The sequence below is a fragment of the Lontra canadensis genome, unplaced genomic scaffold (genome assembly GCF_010015895.1).
Source record: "Lontra canadensis isolate GAN:19392208 unplaced genomic scaffold, GSC_riverotter_1.0 scaffold5, whole genome shotgun sequence".
Taxonomy (NCBI): Eukaryota; Metazoa; Chordata; class Mammalia; order Carnivora; family Mustelidae; genus Lontra; species Lontra canadensis.
In genome coordinates this window covers 10,387,323-10,407,766 of record NW_022630999.1, presented here as the reverse complement: position 1 = coordinate 10,407,766, position 20,444 = coordinate 10,387,323, and the positions used below count along the sequence as shown (strand labels likewise).

Sequence of the window (20,444 nt, the reverse complement as noted above, 5' to 3'; positions counted from 1 at the left end):
ATTAGATTCAGAGACTCTTGGCAGGACAGGATTTCCTTCAAAGAGGCTGTGGGCAGGAAGGCAATGCTTGGATCTGGAGCAGATGTTTTGGGACAATTGGGAGTCTTGAAGCTCTCAGACTCTGGGGCTGCCCTGCTGAGTGATTGGCGAGTTTGGCAGCACATCTTGCTTCCTTTAACTAATCTGGTGTGTCTGAGAGACACTGAGGGGATAGGAGGAATCTCAGAATGCTTTCCTCAGCGTCAGTAGCACATTTAAAGTCTCTCTTGAGAATACATTCTCCCTTCAGAAGTGGTGACTATGTTCTGCCTAAATTGCAAGACATTTTGGCTTCCTGGCGAGGTGTAGGTGAACACTGACCAACATGCATGCCTTTTAGTGTGTTTTATTGATTGCGTAACTTATCTAAAAAGATAGGTCAGCTCTGGTGAGTTTTCCCTAACACATTTTTCTCAGTGTTGGCAGCTGGAAGATTGCTCCCGTGTGTCGATGCGAATGGCCTTGGGAAGAAAGAAATCCCATCTCCTGCTTAAGGCGCTGGGGAAGAATAAACAAGGATAAGTGTAAGGAGGCCAGTTGTCTGTCTCTTGGTGTCACATCTTCATCTGAGAAGCCCCAAGCAGCTGAATACTCCAGATTACCCAGATCTAGTCCTTTTTGCAGTCTGCCTTCTTCCAACACACACACACACACACACACACACAACTTCCCTTTTACTCATGAAATTTATTATCCATTATCAAATCTTACTTTCTTATGTACATCCAGCTTTACACGTGAATTTTCTGCATGCGGAGACAGCCTCTCCCCCTTTTCCTATCTAACATCGTTCTAACAGGCGTTCAGACAATGTGACGATGCCTCAGTGAGTTTCAGGGTGTTTATTTCTTTTGGCCGCACATACATCTGCTAGCTCAGTCTTTCTCTGTCTCTTTGCGTCTCTGCTTCTCTCTCTCTCCTCTCCCGTGCAAACATGCACCGAGCCTCTCACAACAAGTACAGATAAATGTCTCGGAGGGCTCCCGAGTTCAATGTCACGCTGGGCAGAAGTGGAGCAAGAGTGGAGGGAGAGTGCGCGCTGTGCGGGCGGGGAGAGACCCTTTCCGGCCAGCAGAGGGCAGCCGAGGGGAGGCGCTGGCGCGCGAGGGCTGAGCGAAGCCTCGCCTCGCTCGGGCAGCCTCAGCCTCAGCACCAGCCGCGGCGGAGCCCGGAGCGCAGCCACTAAGGGCAGCGGCGGCGGCGGGAGCGAGGCGCGCAGGGAGCAGCGGCGCGGGCGGGAAGCAGAAGCCGCCGCCGCCGCCGCCGCCGCCGCGACGGGCAGCCGGGCTTGCCGGCAGCCAGCTCGGGCCCCTGCCCGCTCAGCTTCGTGCCCCCGGCGCCGGGCGGCCGGAGAGTCTGGAGCCCGCGCCGTCTCCGGCCGCGTCCCCCGGGCATGGAAGGAGGCGGCAAGCCCAACTCCTCGTCCAACAGCCGGGACGATGGCAACAGCGTCTTCCCCGCCAAGGCGCCCGCGACGGGCGCCGGGTCGGCCGCGGCCGAGAAGCGCCTGGGCACCCCGCCGGGGGGCGGCGGGGCCGGCGCGAAGGAGCACGGCAACTCGGTGTGCTTCAAGGTGGACGGCGGCGGCGGCGGCGGCGAGGAGCCGGCCGGGGGCTTCGAGGACGCCGAGGGCCCCCGGCGGCAGTACGGCTTCATGCAGAGGCAGTTCACCTCCATGCTGCAGCCCGGGGTCAACAAATTCTCCCTCCGCATGTTTGGGAGCCAGAAGGCGGTGGAGAAGGAGCAGGAAAGGGTTAAAACTGCAGGCTTCTGGATTATCCACCCTTACAGCGATTTCAGGTGAGGACTCCCTGTCGCCGCCCCACCCTCCCTTCCGGGCGCGCCCTCCAACACGCTTCCCCGCGCCTGGGAGGGGGCGCCCGGGGACTCGGAGGGAGGGGCTGCCGGGCGGGCGGGCGGGGGGTGGCGCTGCCGGCGGCTTCCACTCGCGCGGATCGGGCTCGACTCTTCAACTAGTTTCCGCCGAGGGGGGTGGGATGAGGAGCTCCTGTTGCCCGGGAATCCCAGGGAGGCTCGCTCGCCTCCGTTGCCTCGTGAACTTTGGGGACACATCGGGGAAGAAGTCCACGGTGACCCCCAGATGGGAGGATGCTAAGTTGTGCCAGAAAAAACTTTTACTTCGGAGAGGAGAGTGTAAGGAAGCGGCCAGAAAGTCGCCTTTGGGGTGACTCCCTCCCTGGCGCTGCTCCCCCAGAAGTGGGTCCCTCAGAAGGGGAAAAAGGCACTCGTGAGGTGGAGGAGAGGATGGGGCAAGCGGAGACCGTGACTCACAGGTCCTCGCCGTTCCAGCCGCTCTCGCCCCTGGGGAATGTTAATCTGTTTTTCATCTGCTTAGAGGCGCTGGGCATCCTCAGCGCGTTTCTTCAGAATAGCGGCTGGCAGGCTGAGGAAGGGCAGTTTGCGCTTGGAGAGTCCCTGACTTGAGGTGTCAGTGGAGCAGGCGCTGCCAGGCTGGGCAGCGGCGTGGCAGGAAGCTTCGAGCTCCCGAAGCAGAGGCAGGGGGCGTTTCCAGAGCCCCCTTCCCGAAACCGAGAGACACCCTTTCTTGACCTTGACTCCAAGTCCGTTTCAGACATCTCTTCCCCCGTTTCCCGGCTCGGGGAACAAGGGCAGAGAGCTGTCAGCGGTCAGGGAAACTGCTTCCGAGAATTAAAATGAAGTCGTCTCCCCACCTTCTTTGTCGCCCAAGTATTCTTTCTGTTATAAGCGTGTTTAGAGATTATCGAATGAAGGTCGTGAAGTAGATCCTCTTATTAGCGTGCGCACACCCTGCAGCTCCCGAGTAAGGTTGGGCTTTCCACTGAAAAGGATAAAACTCAGGGTGGCGTTTGTTATTTATTTATTATTTAACCGAACTCTTTCGAAAAGGAATCAGTGGAAGGAGTAGTTGTGCGAACTAGGCAGTTTTAACAGACGTCTATTAAATAGCGAGCAAATAGAGCCACGGAAAGCAGCATTGCTTTGAGCTATGTTTAAGGGAAATTGCCATCAACTCGGTGCCTTAATAGGAGCTGTCCACAGTTCTGAATGACATTGGCTGTGGAAAACCCAACTCCTGCCGCACAGAGCCTTGGAGTGACTGTCTTCCCTTTCTTTGAGATTTATATATTGTCTCAGAAATCAGCAGCCTCTATTATTAATGCATAGAGTGAATGGAATTTAGGAATTGTATCATTTTAAGGTTCTTATTTGCAAAAACATGTAACAAAGTCCAAAGGAAGGCTTGTAAAATCTAATGACTCTTTGACATAGTCTGTGTCAAATTAAGAGCTGGACTGACAGAATGTTTACATTAAGAGGACCTACTAAATAATCAAGCATGTTTCCTTCATCAGGAAGATACTTATAGAAGCAAACTAAAAAATGACCTGCTTTAAGCTGTATTAGATTGTCATGTTCTTTAGAATTTTAAAGGTTAACATCAAGTGTAGAATATTGTCTCTCCCTCCATCCTCAGTGGAGATATGTTGCAACCTATTACCTTTTTATCATGAGAAAAGTTTACATGGAAACAGCCTTTAGTCTTAATAACAAAAGTAAGCGTGGTGTTTGCAGAAATCTATGTGGTTCACTATTCACATGCAAATAAAATGCTACACTTTGTTTATTTAATTGTACCTCAATTAAGTGACCACTCTTGATTACTTATAATACTTTTATTTCTTGAATAATGTGAAAAGAGATTACTCTTTTCAACATGGTGGCATATATTAAAAGATTAAACTTTCCCCACCTACTGGATAAAAACATTGGGCCAACTTTCAGGAATTGGAATGATGCACTGGTATCTTTTGAATGAATGAAGTTCATAAAATCAAAGATTCTCCACATTTTCTCAAGTGAGTCATCTGAGACAAAATATCTGTTTTAAAAACAAAAAAATGTTACTAAATAAATAAATTGAAATCAGATGATGGTTTATTTTTATCATACATTTCAAAGAAATGAGAAATGATTAAAAAGTGAGGTAATACTCTAAACATAAACTGCAGTGTGGAGTAGTTTGTGATATTTGATTTTTTCTTGCATCACTGGAAAAAGGAAATGACAGACATAAAGTAAACAATGACTAGATTTAGGTTTTTAACTGGAACATATGTGAAAAAAGATAGATTTTAAAACTCGTAATTACAATATATACCAGTTTTCTAAAACAAAAAAACTAAGGAGGTAATTATGTATATACTTATTTGCATGTGTTAAGACATTTAAATCTTATTATTTCATTAATATTTTTATGTGCTCTCAATACCAGTAGAAGATTTCTCAAAACCTTTAACATGTCAGAATAATGTAATGACAAAATCAGAAATAAGAGAGATAAAATTCTAACAGTACTTTTTTTCCTAAAGGAGAAGCAATATGGGAATAATCTCTAACATAATAGAGATGTTATGATTATGATCTGTTCACCTCAGGCTCCTTCCTGAAAAAGACACTTTAAGGGCAGAGTTTTGCTATGATTCATACAATGCCACACTTACGTTCAGTAATAATTTAGCCACTGAGAAAGTAACACTCAAGAATAAATTTCCATGGAGGGATGGGGAGACACGGGAAATAAAGAATTTTTTTTTTTTTTTTCTTTTAAACTGATACTCTCATAAGCTTTTGCATGGCCAAGGAAGTTTACTCCTTCTGCTCTTCGGTCAGCCCCATACTGTTGCATGCAGTGTGAGCCCGCTACGCCAGGGCGTGTCAGGACTTTAACACTGTGCTGATGATCCCCTTTCCAGGATGACTTCCAGGGCAAGTCCCTTTCCACTTCCCTCTGGTGGCCGGGCTGTGCTCCCACGGAGACTCCCACAGAGCTAGCTAGGTGCTTCTCTCACCTGCAGGCCATAGAGAGAGCCGCTGCTATGTCTGGCAGGTAGTTTTCTCCTACCTCCGGTGTAAGTAGGGCAGAGGCTCTGTATTTCCCTTCTTTCTCAGGAGAGGATGATGTTAGAAACCTTCAGGGACTACAGAAGAGTCAACTATCAAATACTCCCAATACCATTAGAAATAACTGGGTGGCAGAAAGGGAAATGTGATGATGGAAGCAGAGATCACAGTGATGTCCCAGGAGCCAAGGAAGGCATTCAGTGTCTGAAAGCTGGAAAAGGCAAGGAGTGGATTCTCCCCCAGAGCCTCCCGAAGGAATGTAGCCTTTGATTTTATAGTCTCATTAGATTGGGTTTGTTTTGTTTTTTGCAAATAATTGGGTGGGAGCTAGGGAGTTTAGTAAAGAAAATCTTAAGTTTTTGTTTATATCATGGTATATAATCCTCCAAACTAGGGAAAATACAGTTACTTAAAAAGTAAAATTACCCTGATCTTTGTGTAGTGTGGATGTGGTCTCAGTCTTGCTGAGTTTCATATGCACAACATACACAGAAACAAGTATCTAATTAGGAGCTTAAATGTGATTATTTTTTTTTGAGACCATGAACAATGGTTATGTATTTATTAGCTAAAATTTTACCTTTTATTTATTTAATAAAAAATTGACACTGGCGTAGCCTTGTGCTTTCAGAGCCAATCCATGGTTCCGACACAATCATTCAGATGGTCTGGAAGAGCAGAGTATGTTTGCAGATGGTTTTTATTATTTGAGTAATTTACCTTGAAAGAATTTATCAGCAGACTATTTGCCATTTCAGGGGTTCTGACATTATTTTTCTGGATCACAGTTATATAAGGGCTCTTTTATAGTTAATGCTCCCATTTCATATATATTGTCAGCCAACATCTTGCCTCTGGCAAGGGAGGAGATTTTATATCTTATTATTTCTCCTGCTTCTCATCAATTAGTGCGTATAACTGTAGAAAAGCTTACTGTGTCCTAAGGACATAAGGACTCTAGAGATGGGAGTCACTTCCCGAAGTTGTTGCCCTTTCTGGCCTTGCTTCTCTGCCTGTGTTGTAGCCACAACAGTGGTGATGTCAGAGGTCACTGATGTGTTCATTAGTGGAGGGAGGCTTCACCCATATTACACAGTAAGTCAGAGAGAAACCTTTGTTTCCAGGAGCTTCTCAGGAAAAAACAATTCAACTTTCTGGGCTTAAGGACTAATTAGCCTACTGTTATGCTATCTTTGCAGTCTGCACTCTCCCAGCAATGCTCCTCTTATTTGCTTTGCATATCAACGCAGCCAAATTTAACCTTAAGGATTTATTTTCTCTGTCAGGTGCACCTTTTTATATCTTATAAATTCAATTAAGTTTTTCTTAGTGGCTCTAGGCCCAATTAAAGTGAAATTATTTGAAAGCTTTTCAAGTATGAATTTCTTCCATTACTTTTTCTTAGTATACAAGTTACAAAGCTAAATTTTATTTAATGTTTCACTATTTCATTGCACTTGATAGATATGACAGTGATATTATACTACTAAAATGCTAAGAGAAGTTTTTCATTCTTTTCTGAGCAACTTTCCCTTTAAACCTACTTTTAGAGACTTGGTATTAATTGAGAATCTTTGGACAGATTTGTTTTCAGCAATTCATATTGAATTATGTGGATTTACATTTATGAACTTGAATGTTGATGAGTAATGCAAGAATTTTAAATGCATTTGAACAATTTAGTACTTATTATCAAGAGTTCATTTAACAAAATCTAATTGCACTATATCTACTTGGTCAAAAACCATACACCGAAACACCACCAACACCAAAAAAAGCAATTTACGTAGTATTTGTAATTCTGCATTATTCCACTTAATGAACTTATGTCCCAGAGTAAGAGGCAAGCAAAGTATATCTGATATGTTGCTCATGCGAACAGTTTGCCATTCTAAGTGTAATTCTTTTATTTAGAAGATAATTTACTTCATGACTTATGGGCAAAAATTGGGTTAAGGGTGAGGACTTTCAAATATAGTTTCTTGTAATTACAGTACAAATTGTGGTAGACCATAGCCCTGCATGAAGAGTACTGAGTGTTTTCTGGGTCTGTGACAAATTTTCACTTTATCATTTTCTATAAAGAAGTAACAAACTACGAATTAAGCTGACACTCTATATTTTAGCAGCAGAGGTGGTGGTAATGAAGAAAAAAATCTGCGTACACTAGGAAAAAAAACTATTTTCACTTGCACTAAGTACATTTCTTCTACAAATCATTTTCTTTGTGAAGTCATCTTGATGTACAACTTACCATTATTTTTCCTGGGGGGGGGAAAAAAAACAAGGGACTATAGTGATGCTTCCTGGTGCATCCTGGAATTATCTTTGTTTTTGCAAAATAAACTCTCCTGGTTCTATTAATTCTCTGTGTTGTGTGTGTGTGTTGTGCATGTGGATGGAAACTATTCAAGGGACATCTGTAAACAATTATGTGTGCATAAGCATATATATTGACATTGATTTTTTTTTTTTTAAAGATTTTATTTGAGAGAGAGAGAGCATGAGCAGTGGGAGAGGCAAAGGGAGAGGGAGACTCCTTGCTGAGCAGGGAGCCTGACAGGGGACTCACTCCCAGGACTCCGAGATCATGACTGGTGCTGAAGGCAGATGCTTAACCCATTGATCCACTCAGGTGACATTGATTATTTTTGAGTTGAGGGTTTATCTGACACATTTCACCCAAATCCGAATAACAAAAATTGATGGGATGACCCTTTTCAAGTTTATTAGTTAATTTGTCTATAATATCCTTGAACCATTTTACCTAATAACTGACAACTCAGTTAAAGTAAAATAGCAGAATTATATATGTCCCGGGTTTACTGTTGGGCCATCTTATTAACATAGACCTGTTTTTTATTTTCAAGACATTAGGTATAATGCTAAATTAGTAAGGCTAATCACACACATACAGAATTAGCAACTATTTACAAATTTTATACATTCATGTTAAATAGTGCTGCTGTGAACATCCTTGTGTGTTCCTCTTCGTTATAAAAAGGCATAGTTCAGGGAATGGAATTCCTGACTGAACATTTTACAGAGTCTATCCATGTCGACTTTACCAATTTAATTCTGCCACCAGTTGAGACACTTTTTAAAAATTATGAGCGATGTAGATTTACCAGCGTGGTTGATATTTCCGTTGAGATGTGCATAAGCAGTTTTAGGACAGAAAGTCAAAACTGTATTCTAGTCATCATAGAGTGGGAAGAGTGATCTTAAAAAGCAAATATCATGTATTGCAAATAATATCATGCTGCTTAAAACCCTTTGGAGGCTTCCTATTACTTTTAGAGTACATTTGAGCTATGAGATGAGCTACACAGTCTTGCACAATTTCCAATTTATCTATGTAACCTTATCACCCACAACTTACTCCCTCACTGTTTTCTAGCCACTTGGGTAAATTTTCAGCTCCTGCAGTAAGCTAAGTTCTCTCCTGTCCCAGGGATTTTGACGAGACATTTAGCCTCACTGCCTAAGATTCTCTTTTCACTTTTTGTCATTCTCCATCACAGTTTCTCCTTGTCATTTGGCTTTCATTTTAATCATTATGATCACCCTCAACCTTTACCCATATTTAATTTTCTGAGTCTCATTTCATTGGACTTTATAATCATATATATGCCCCTTAGCTAGAATTTAAGTTCCATGATGTCTTCAATATTATTCAATTTTATATTCCTAATGCCATAAAAGTACACATAAGAGATTTTTCCCTGCTTAAATGTTCTCAGATGCATTATTTTTTAAACAGCTTTTTTGAGCGGCTGCCTTTGGCTCAGGTCATGATCCCGGGGTCCTGGGATGGAGCCCCTGCAGTAAGCTGAAGCTCTCTGCTCAGTGGGAGGCCTGCTTCTTCCTCTCCCACTCCCCCTGCTTGTGTTCCCTCTCTCACTGCGTCTCTGTCTCTGTCTGTGTCAAATAAATAAGTAAAATCTTAAAAAAAACCAGCGTTTTTGAGGTATAATTAAGATACAATTCTCATTTAAAGTGTATGATTGAATTTTCTTTTTCTTTTCTTTCTTTCTTTCTTTCTCTTTCTTCTTCTTTTTTTTTTTTTTGATATATTCACAGAGAGTTGTACAACCATTACCCAAATCAATTTTAGAAAATTTTATCCAGGTAGGAACTCATAAATATCCATTAGCACTCATTTCTGTTTCCCTTCTCCTTCCCTTCCCATAGCTCTAAGCAACCACCAATCTACTTTCTGCCTCTAGAGATTTTTTTTTTCTGAACATTTCTTTTCAATGGAATGCATGTAGTCTTTTGTTATTGACTTCTTTCACTTAGCATATTTTCAAGTTTCATCCATGTTTTGTAGCGTGGTTCAATACTTTATTTCTTTTTTTGCTGACAATTATTCTGTTGTGTGGATATACCAAATTTATCCATTCATCAGTTGATACACATCTCTACTGCTTCTACTTTTTGGTTATTAAATACTGCTGATATGGACATTCTAGAACAATTTCTTGTGCAGAGATATATTTTCATTTCTCTTAGAATTGAAATTACTGGGTCAACATAACAGACTTTTAACAAATATTATTGAATAAATGGATGAAGAATTAGTCAGCAACCAGGAAGTGCACACACTTAATCTTAGCATTAGTAAATCCAGGTAAAGCAAGCTCTTTCTTTCCCTATAGCAATACCTAACATCTTCTCCCCACACTGCCACCTGCAAGGACGTGTCACAACTATTACATCTCTGCCCAGTACAGGTGACTAAATGAAACTGCAGGGAGGTTAAGCAGCATGAACATGGTGACATAGATAGATCGTTAAGAACTGGGCCAGGAATTCAGCTCTTCTGAATCTTAATTCTGTCGCTCCAACTTTTACCTGAAAGGAAACAAGGCTACTAGTATAAATAATTTGAACCTGCGGGGAAACATTATGGGTTTAACCTAATTATTTATTCTTCCTACTTGTAATCATTCCAAAACACTTTGAGCAGACACACAGATACAGAAATAAATAGAAGAAAGAGGAGAAAGCAGAGGAATAAGAGATCTCAAAAACATTTTGTTAAATAGAAGGCTTATGGAGAAATTATATTTTACTTCCACAGTCCTTCACCATTGAACCCCAGAAGTGTTTAGGATGTGAGGTACTTATTAAGAAACAGTTTCCAAAAAAGCCAGGCTGAAACCAGGAGGATTAAATAAGGGTCTTCGTAGTGAATACAGAACTCTCAGTCTGGACATTAGAATGCTTGGAGCCAGGTCAGTTCTCCCCAAGCAGGAAACTAGAGAAAAATATATCCAATGGGAGACATTTCAAAGCCTACAAATTCTTATTCATTATCTAATGACTTTGCAAAAAGCCTTACTTATGTACATAGAGAATGTAATTACATTTTGTTGTTCTATCGTCTAATATGATCTGTAAGCAAAAGATTATGAGTCTTTTGAGGAAAGTCTCCATCGTAAGAGAGAGAGACTAAATCAAAGAGCAGAAGAAAGTCCAGAGAACAGAGAGGCATTTGGGCTTAAGGGAAATTACAACTTGATTTAAAAAATTATCTGTGAATTATATCTTCGGAAGATATTTTATGTATACAGTAAGAATATGCTATGAAAAGAGTATCCAGGAATTTAAAAAAAAAAAAAAAGCACTCAGGTGTTGTAAGTTGGCACATAGAGTTTGGGAAACCTCTCAGAATTAGGGCAAAAAAATAAAAAAGAATAGAAAATATAAGCAAAATAAAGGATAATTTATAAGGTCAAAATCTATAAAAAGAGTTTCAGAATGAGAACAAAGTGTGAAAATGGACATATGGAATTAACAGAGACATTTTAAACAAAATTTTCCAGATAGCAGGAAATGAAATGTCTTTTCTGAGAAACTCACAGAGCGCTCACCATCATGAGTGGAAAATACCCCACCAAGAGTTATCACACAGAAACTTCAGAACACAATTAAGTCAGAAGAAAATACTAAAACTTTTCAAAGAGAAATTTATATATCAAGAAGTGGGAAAGCTGGGCACCTGGGTGGCTCAGTGGGTTGAAGCCTCTGCCTTCGGCTCAGGTCATGATCCCAGGGTCCTGGGATTGAGCCCCGCATCGGGCTCTCTGCTCAGCAGGGAGCCTGCTTCTCCCTCTCTCTCTGCCTGCCTCTCTGCCTACATGTGATCTCTGTCTGTCAAATAAATAAATAAAATCTTAAAAAAAAAAAAAAGAAGTGGGAAAGCTACTGTAAGGTAAATGATAATGTAACAGTCTACAAAATTCTGGGCTTTAGTTTCCTCAATTAAAAAATGAGGAAAATAATATATGTATCTTATCAGGTTATTGGAGTGATACATATTTTATGTTCATATTATAAATATTTTTATAGTATCTGGATACATAGTGCTTAGAAATGAATGCTCTGCACTTAATGCTGTGTGTTAGCTATTATGAAATTAAAATTGAAACAATTAAGGAGTGTGAACTATTTGAGAAAACTCTTTGTGCATACTTAACAATTCTTTAAAGCAAATTTGTCTTTAGAATTCTTTAAAGCAAATGTGTCTGTGAAGGCAGGGCCATGTAAGTGTTAGGCTGTCGTTTCTTTATCTTAGAAGTCTGGGCAGTGGAAGCCCTGATGTACAATGGCAGTTTTTGCGTGTGCTATTGGAAAACTTCTAATGCATCCTCTATCTGCAGCATCTTCCGGATATACCATTATCATCTTCTGAGTTGGTATAGAATGCTACAGTATTGAACATTTAGAATAGCTTTTAGGGAAAATTCTGATGGTGTTGAGTTGCATATATTCCTTCCTGTTAATCTTTATTTTCATCAGAAAGTGGCATAGTTAAACCATTTGGGATCTTATTTCAAACCAGTTAAATGTTATATATGAGCCAAATAAGATGATTCATAACTTGCTAAATTCTTTCATTTTTTTATTGTCAAATTTAATAGCCTGTGAAAAATGGTTATTTGGAAATACAATTTAAGAAAGACTGCAAATTTAGAAGAATTGTTTTTTAATCTTTTTTTTAACATAATTTTATAGCAGATGTCACTTATTACCCTTGCAAAATGTGTTAGCCTTGTTTTTTAAAGAGAAGATACAATATTAAAAATTATACACTTTGTGGGGTGCCTGGGTGGCTCAGTGGGTTAAGCCTCTGCCTTCAGCTCAGGTCAAGGTCTCAGGGTCCTAGGATCAAGCCCCATATTGGGCTCTCTGCTTGGCGGGGAGCCTGCTTCCCCCTCTCTTTCTGCCTGCTGCTCTGCCTGCTTGTGATGTCTCTCTCTGTCAAATAAATAAATAAAATCTTTAAAAAAAATTATACAATCTTTGTTTTTTGAGAGATGTGAGCAGAGGCTGAAAAAAATGAATACTGAATGTTATATTAGTGGTACTGGTAGGGAAAATAGTATTCCTTATTTTTTCTATAGAAGAGTTTTTCATTATTTAAATAATTATTTTTAAAGAGGTTCTTTGTTCTGAGCAAAAAATTTGTTATTTGGTTTGAATAATCATGTAAATTAGGTTGAAGAGTAGAGATGGATATATTATCCGGGATTCAGATTTTTTTTTGGTGTAAAAACAGCAGAGATATATGCTGACACCACCTAGTTATGGTTGTACATGTATTGAATAATATAAATAACCCAAGAATTCTATTACCTGTAATTATTGATTATACTAATCTTTCATGCCTATCCATTTAGTGACTCTTAGGTTGTCAGGCTCATAGCATACTTTATGAATCACATGAAAGCTGGGGATCCTCTGTCCTAGAAAAGTGCATATATTCACAAAATTTTGTCTGTGATTTCAAGAGGTTTGTGGTTCCCTACAAGCACATTTAGTTTTGGATTCCAGGTTAAGACTTACTAAACTGTTTAACATTTTCACACAGAAATATGATACTAAAAACAATGGGTAGAAGACACCTGGAGACAGAGTCTTGTTTGGAGAAGCCATTTAAGAATTATAACTGTAGTTAGAAAGACTTGTCTTTAGATGGAGAGAATTCCCTGTCAACCAAGAAGTTACTTCTGGGGCTAGATATTTGATCAGCAGGGATTGAATAGTTCTTGACAACACAATAAGGGACAAAGTTATAGCTAGAAACCTATTTGGAATGAGAAGACACTTAATTATTTTTTGCAAATGATGTTTACCTGCTTTAAAAAGCTGATTAAACCAACTGATAAATGATCAAATTAACTGCAAAGTTCAGTAGGATGACTGATTATAAGATAAATATGTTAAAATATGTCAGCAACTTTCCTACATATTAACAACCATGATTGAGAATTTATAATAAGGAAAGAATCACTGACTACAAAAGCCAAAAATATGAACTCTATACCCACTTTTGAAATTTAAAAAAAATTTGAAAAAAATTCAAATCACTATATAAAAGATAAGTTATATAACAAGTAGTATTAATCAACTAAAATAGTTAAATAAAATCCATTTTCATCAGTTTGCAGTAAAATTAAATCCAAATAAGTTTAAGTTTATAAAAGGTAAAAACAATTGAAATCAGAGTTCCTAGAAAAATATTAAGCAATTACTTATTAATGTTGCCATGAGGTATATCTTTCCAACATAGTACTCTAAAGACTGTGTAAAATGTTAAAACCTTTCTGAGGGTCTGTTTGACCTTAGAAAAAGTTCTTGAAAATGTATAAGCTAATAAATTATCTTGCAGAAAAAATATGACATATTCATGGATACAAGGAGGATCTCTATAATATTTTTCATAGTAGTAGAAAGATGTAAACAAGTATAAACCTGAGTAAAATTTCAACCTTGTCCAAAACCCTGCTTAGCAGTTATTCCCTATCTCTGCCCTGTTTTTACTTCATAGAACTTTTCACAATTTATTATGTTATATGAAATGTTTTGATTATCTAATTCGATTTTGATCTTTCCTCACCTATAATTAAGCCTCACTTAAGGGCTTAGCTATAACCCCTGTGTAAAGCACTGTATTCCCAAGCCTAGCTCCATGCATGGCATGAAGTATGCACTCAATAAACATGAGTGAATGAAGAAATTTAGCAATACCATGCTTAGTCTTGGTTTTCATACACTGTTTTCAGCAACCAGGTGGTCTTTTTCCCTATATTTCCTACAAAAAAAAGGGAGTATTTTAATTTATGCAGATAGCCTAACCTAACACACAGAAACCTGTATTGAGAAATAAAGTTTGAAGCTATTTAAAATAATATGCCTGCATACTTGTATTAATTCAGTTTACTGTAATGCTTGTTTTTATGTAGTTTTTAAAAAATTTGGGAATACATGTTGTGGATATCTTGGGATGACTCTTGTTTCACAGCCCCGGAAATGCTATTTAAATGTCACTGCCTTTGAAATCTATCCTATCTTCATCAAAATAAAGCTGAAAATATATCTCTTTGGGCACTGAGATTAAGAAAGGGTAACATTACTTTTTTGTATGTATCATGGTTTTTTTTTTTTTTTCTTTTGCCAAATTGTGTTGCCTTGGTATAACAGTGCACATTTCAAGCCCTGTTGTATGGGGATTGGAAATTAACACTGTCTCTATAGATATAATTAATAAAATATTGAGTCAGTGTTTTGAAAGAAGGTATAATTAATAAAATATTGAGTCAGTATTTTGAACTTCGACTCTGTGGTAAGTAGGTTCTTTTATTGTGTTCACCAAACTTAAAAAAAAAAAAAAAACCAACCAGAGTTTTTCTGACTAAGCACTATTAAATTGATCCTTGTGTCTTGTTAGTGGAAAGGATATCATAGATCTTGATATAAGAAAATTGAAGTTGACGTAATTTTTAAAAGGACAGGGAACTTGAATTTTAGAAGACAGTGATAGCTTAGTTTTTACACATAAAAATATGGCAGATAGATATTATATATCTATTATATATCTGTAATAGATATCATATATCATATATCTGTAATAGATATCATATATCACATATCTGTAATAGATATCATATATCTATTATATATCTATCATATATCATGTAGATAAATGGCAGAAAGACAGCAAAACCAAAACACCTGGACAACATTTATAGCAAAACATTTATAACAAAACCAAATAGTTTTATAACAAAACCTAAACGATAAATAGTTTGGGACAAACCTGTACCCACTGCAAGCCCTGTGTTTTCTGAACCTCCATGAAGGTTGAAGGAAGGAAATAATAAGAATCAAGGTCATCTGATAGATCAGAGAAGAGGCAAACTTCCCACATAACCAATAGGTATATGCTGGAGAAGCAGCTGAAATTGGAATGGGATTTGCACAATCCAAGAGCAAGAGGTCTGAGGCAATTTCAGGAGGGAGAATGGCTGATCTCAGATCTGGGGCTGGAAGTACATATTAAGGGCTTGGAACAACTTGACATACCAGATAATAAGGAAATTATGAAAGACTACCAGGGTAATATAAAAAAGAACCAGGAGCCAACTTGAAGAAGCCAAGATGAGTTTCAAAAAGGATGAAAATTTCAACAAAGTCAAACTCAGAGGATGTTCAAATTTGAGTTCAGAATGATACAAAAAATGGTTAACCTCTGAAACTCATAATACTCAATTCCTTACCTTGAAACTTGGATAAATGAAAGAAATGAATCAGGTGTTTACCCTGCTTTGCCTATATTATCTGAACCAATGTGTAGCCAAATAGTAGAGGAGGAAAAGAGTGTCTTTATAAAACTGTAGAGTTAATACATGAAAAGGTAATGGTATTATTAGAAAATCAGCCTTTTACCACCACCATTCAATTAACGCATCTAGACGTTCAACATCAATGGTCACTAATGACAAGAAAGCGCAAAGCCAGATGTTGCATTTTCTTGATTAAAGAACACACACAGCTATAGTTTTGCCAAGGGAATGGAATCTGAGTCTCATCTGGCCTCTGCGCCCAGGTGCCAAACTTGAGGAAATACGGAGGGCCGAGAAACATGCTGAACTTGTTACCTTGAGCACGTGTAATCAGCAAAATCCGGTGTTGGAGAATCAATGCGCCTGCCACCCAGGCTCTTCAGCAGATAAATAGTAAGGAAAAGAATGGGATGGAGGGAAATTTGTAGATTAAGAGACAGTCTGAAAGTGGAGGTTTGAGGCAGATCAAACTATGCAATTTAGGGGTGTGTAATTGAGATGAAACTATATAAAGAAGTTCAAGGAAACAACTATTGTGAAAGCAGAACTGTTATTTCAGAGGGTTCCCTGGGGGCTGTGATTGGGATGGTGCACCTGGCAGGGCTTCCTAGGGGTGGTGGTGATAAAATTCTAGTTCTTGTCCTGAATGGTGGTTTCAAGGATGTTTGATTTATAATAAATCACTCGTTTCTGTATCTGTTTATTTTATAATAAAAAGTAAGAAAAAAAGGGGAAGAGATCTTAATTTTCAAAAAGAAAGATCAGGATATGATGAAAGTGTAATACTACTATTTATCTTTCTGTTTTACTCACAGATCTGATTTAGATTTGGAGCAGAACCCTGAATATGGCTAGGGCAACCAAGATAATGCAACTTTATGGTGGGGGAAATGACCCAGACAGGATCTCACAAAAATCAGAACCTTAACTCTTTTAACTTGATTTGAGGAGATGTTCAATCCCTTTGAAGTTAGTCTGTAAAATTGGAGAGAATATTACCCGTCTTCTTTGGGATGTTGTGATAATAAGATAATATATGAAAGAGACTTGACACCTAGCCAATATTTAACAAATAGTAAATTCCCTTTTTAGTTTCTTTTTGTTATCCTCTTAAGTGATTAATGTATAAGTACAAATAAAAAATAGTGGTTTATTTGAAAGATATTGGATCATCCTCACGAATTCACTCATTCAATAAATATTTACTGAGTGCTGAGTATGTTCTCAGGGAACACTAGGGGCTTCCGATGTAGGAAAGAATGAAACTACCAGTAACTGTCCTTCAGGGGATTTTTATCTAGTAAAGAAGGCAGGCACATAAGAATTTAACCGGAGGGAAAGAACGCCAATAGGGAAGTTGTACAAAAATGATATGCCACTAAAGAAAATCATACATTGATTCTGTATTTACTCATCAGCTAAATTTTATAATTTTTATCTATTTCTGAGAGTTTTGTTGCAAACTCTCACAGTAGTCAATATTTTTCCATGTATTTTGTTTGTTTGTTTTTTTAAAAAAGGTAATCACTGGGGTAAAATTATCTTAGATATTTAAACTTTAAGTCTTTATTAGTCTGTTGTTACACTGTTGTGATTTAGAAAGCATAAAGTATTTTCAGTTGAGTTTTTAAAGTCAGTCAAGAATTATTTCAGAATTGTGTGTTTAAAAGGTAGAAAAATCCATTGGAAAATAGCAAAGGGATTTACTTGTTGACTAAATGTGGACTGCCTCTATGTTTCTTTTCTATGAAAAATAGATCTAATGTATATTCCTTCTGTATCATCACATCATGTTGGAAAGAGAGAAGAGCTCTTAACCTACTTTCCTATCTTCAATTTTTAACTTTATCATGCTTGTTAATTGCCTGGGTGTCCTTTAACCATCTATTTCCATGATTCTTTCCCAGAGGCTTGGTTTAATTTTAAAAGTGCAGTGTATCCAGCCCTAATTATGTGAGAGCTCACTGCAGGCAAACAGCAAGAGATAGTAATGACCAAAATGTATTCTTAAATCAGTGCGACAGATACCACAAGCACATTGCTGTAAACATTAATGACTAGGAACTATAACTATGTAAGGTAATATTTAGAAGCTAGTGATGTATGAAAATAAAATTCCTTCCTAGAAACATAACTTCACTAACTGTGATTTTTAAAATATATATGTTTTTGTGGTTTTACATTTTTTATTTCTCTTATCAAGTATTTAAACAAGGTCATCACCCCCACAGCCTCAAATTCTTTTATTTGCAATAACTAGACATGAAGTAGTTCTGCTTTATCTGGGTTTGAATGAAGCTCACAAAAAATGCTATCTGTGTGCCTAGAAATACTGCCATGGTTTTCTTTGAAAGCATGCTACTATGTTGACTAAATGTCCACAGTAAATCAAGAATTTTAAGCATTTTTCATCACAGTTAGTTTTACATTAATTTAGTGGGGGAAAGAATTATTGTTGAAATGTTTTGACTGGTCGTGCATGGGACAAACAACAGTCAGTGATTTATTCTACAGAGCCAAAATGCAGGATTACCTGCTAAATTCTGTGTGCCAGACACTGTTTTAAGTGTCTTTATTTATATTATAGTACTGAATCCCTTGAGCGACCCTACAACAGCTATTACCTGTGTCATATTACAGTCCAGAAAACCAGATGATGGAGCAGTTAGGGGGACAAACAGCATCTATGTAGAGAAGCTTGGATTTGAACCCAGAGATCTGGCTCAAAGCCCAGGATCTTAACCACTTATCCCAGAGGAATTTAGTCATATCCTGACCCATTTGACTCAGTCTTTTTCTCTGACTTGATTAAAAAATGTAGTGTTAGAATTTAAATATTCTTTTTCTGGTTATAAGAATCTGAGTTATTTAGGTGATGGTCTTGAGTGGAAAATGGTACCCCATTAGCCAAGAATTGACTCCATTTTTCTGAAAGTTCACTTCAGTTCACCATGTTGGATTGAATTCTATGTGTAAAAACCTCATTATTCCAAATGCTTATTTCTCTTTATAAAAAGCTAAATATTTGACAATAAAGAGTTAAGGGTAAATCTCAAGAAATAAAATGTTCTTATCCAGGCAGGCAACTAAGACAGGAATAAAATACAAAGCCCCCCCCCCCCGCTTTTTTTTTTGGCTCTACTTAAGTTTAATACTTCAGAAAACATAAGAACTAGTGAAAACAATTCTATTTCCTAAAAATACTTTTAATTTCCTTTCTTTCTTCTTCTTCTTCTTCTTCTTTTTTTTTTTTTGTATCCTTTTAAATGCTAGTGCTTACGTACCAGAATGAACAGACTATTCAAATGAAAATAGCAATGAAGAGCTGTACTCATAGTGAAGGCATTGGGATGTGTATGGAAATAGAAAGAAGCTGTAAAACTTTAGCTACAGGTATTGTTCAAGAAGGATATAACTATTGTGCCAAAAGGTCAATGTTTGCTGTTAGGTTGCAGTTTACAACCATATAAATATTATATAATAGATAGCTTATAAATTGGAGTTATATATAAATCCATTAGAATGATAATGGATTACAATTCCTGGGAAAATTTAAGAGAGTTATTATTAGACTTTGAATCTACTGAAAAAAAAAAAAAGAAAGAAAGAAAAGGCAGAGTGCTTGTGTGGCTCAGGTGATAAGCGTCTGCCTTGGGCTCAGGTAATGATGCCAGGGTCTAGGGATCCAGCCCCACATCCAGCTCCTTGCTCAGTGGGAAGTCTGCTTCTCCCTCTCCCATTTCCCCTGCTTGTGTTCCCTCTCTCTCTTTGTCAAATAAATAAATAAAATCCTAAAAAAAAAAAAAAAGGGCAGCGAAGAATGGCAAGAAACAACGTATGAGGTTTTATGTGGCAGATGTCTGAGAGATTTCCCTAGAACAACAGTCCTGTTGTACCTCTGAGATCATTCCGTCTGGTTTCTTGAGGTCTGATAGCAGGATGCTCCACCTAATGGAATCATTGTGTCCAAAAAGGATTATTTCATAATTCCCCATTACTTATTGGCACTGTGAAGCTTAGAAATAATCTAAGGAACCAAAATCCCAAACAGAATGAAACAAAACAGAGATACTAAAGAATGAAGGAAAGTGCTGAAACTTAACTGTTTAAAAATAGAGTTAATTTTGAGTTCTTGGAAAAATGAGGTAAGTGATGTTCTAGTATTCAAAATCAGAATTTCCTAACAATAATGGATAATTCAAAAGTGTATTTCATCATTTATCCTCTCTTACTTAGGAGAATTTAAATTCTTTCTCTATGAGAAACATGCTCAAAACACTTTAATTTAAATAACACAAAATGAAACAAACTGGGATGCTTGGGTGGCTCAGTTGGTGAGCCACTGCCTTCGGCTCAGGTCATGATCCCAGGGTCCTGGGATCGAGTCCCATATCGGGCTCCTTGCTCAGCGGGGAGCCTGCTTCTTTCTCTGCCTCTGCCTGCCACTCTGCCTGCTTGTGCTCTCTCTTTCTCTCTCTGACAAATACATAAATAAATAAAATCTTCAAAAAAAAAAAAAGAACCTTTAGCTCTGAGTTATCTTGGATACTTTTAAAAAGAGGAATTTATATTTAGTCTCTCTCCCTTGCTTATCATTACTCCTAAGCCCTGCATTATCTGGCTTTCCATTTGAGCAGAACCCTGGAAGAAAAACAAAAACAAAATAAAAAACACAACCAACCAACCAACCAACCAACCAAACAATAAATCTTGTGAAAGTCATTTAATTCCTTGTTTCTTAACCTAGTAAACTCTCTTCAGACTTTATTTAATTTGAACACTTACTGTCACTTGACACTCCTTTTTGACTTCTCTGACCCTTCTCTTCTCTCATTATCGCTTTAATGTTATTGGTTCTCAAGGTCT

General features: G+C 38.2%; 1 protein-coding gene across 1 annotated transcript in view; it reads left to right on the top strand.

Moving 5' to 3' along the window:
• The first annotated feature begins 1,307 nt into the window (after window positions 1-1,307).
• HCN1 (hyperpolarization activated cyclic nucleotide gated potassium channel 1) overlaps window positions 1,308-20,444 on the top strand; it is a 393,328-nt gene continuing 374,191 nt past the window's right edge. Inside the window, exon 1 of the mRNA XM_032851441.1 lies at window positions 1,308-1,839. Within this exon, the coding sequence (XP_032707332.1) occupies window positions 1,433-1,839 (407 nt within the window). The 5' untranslated portion in view covers window positions 1,308-1,432. The remainder of the gene's footprint in view (window positions 1,840-20,444) is intronic.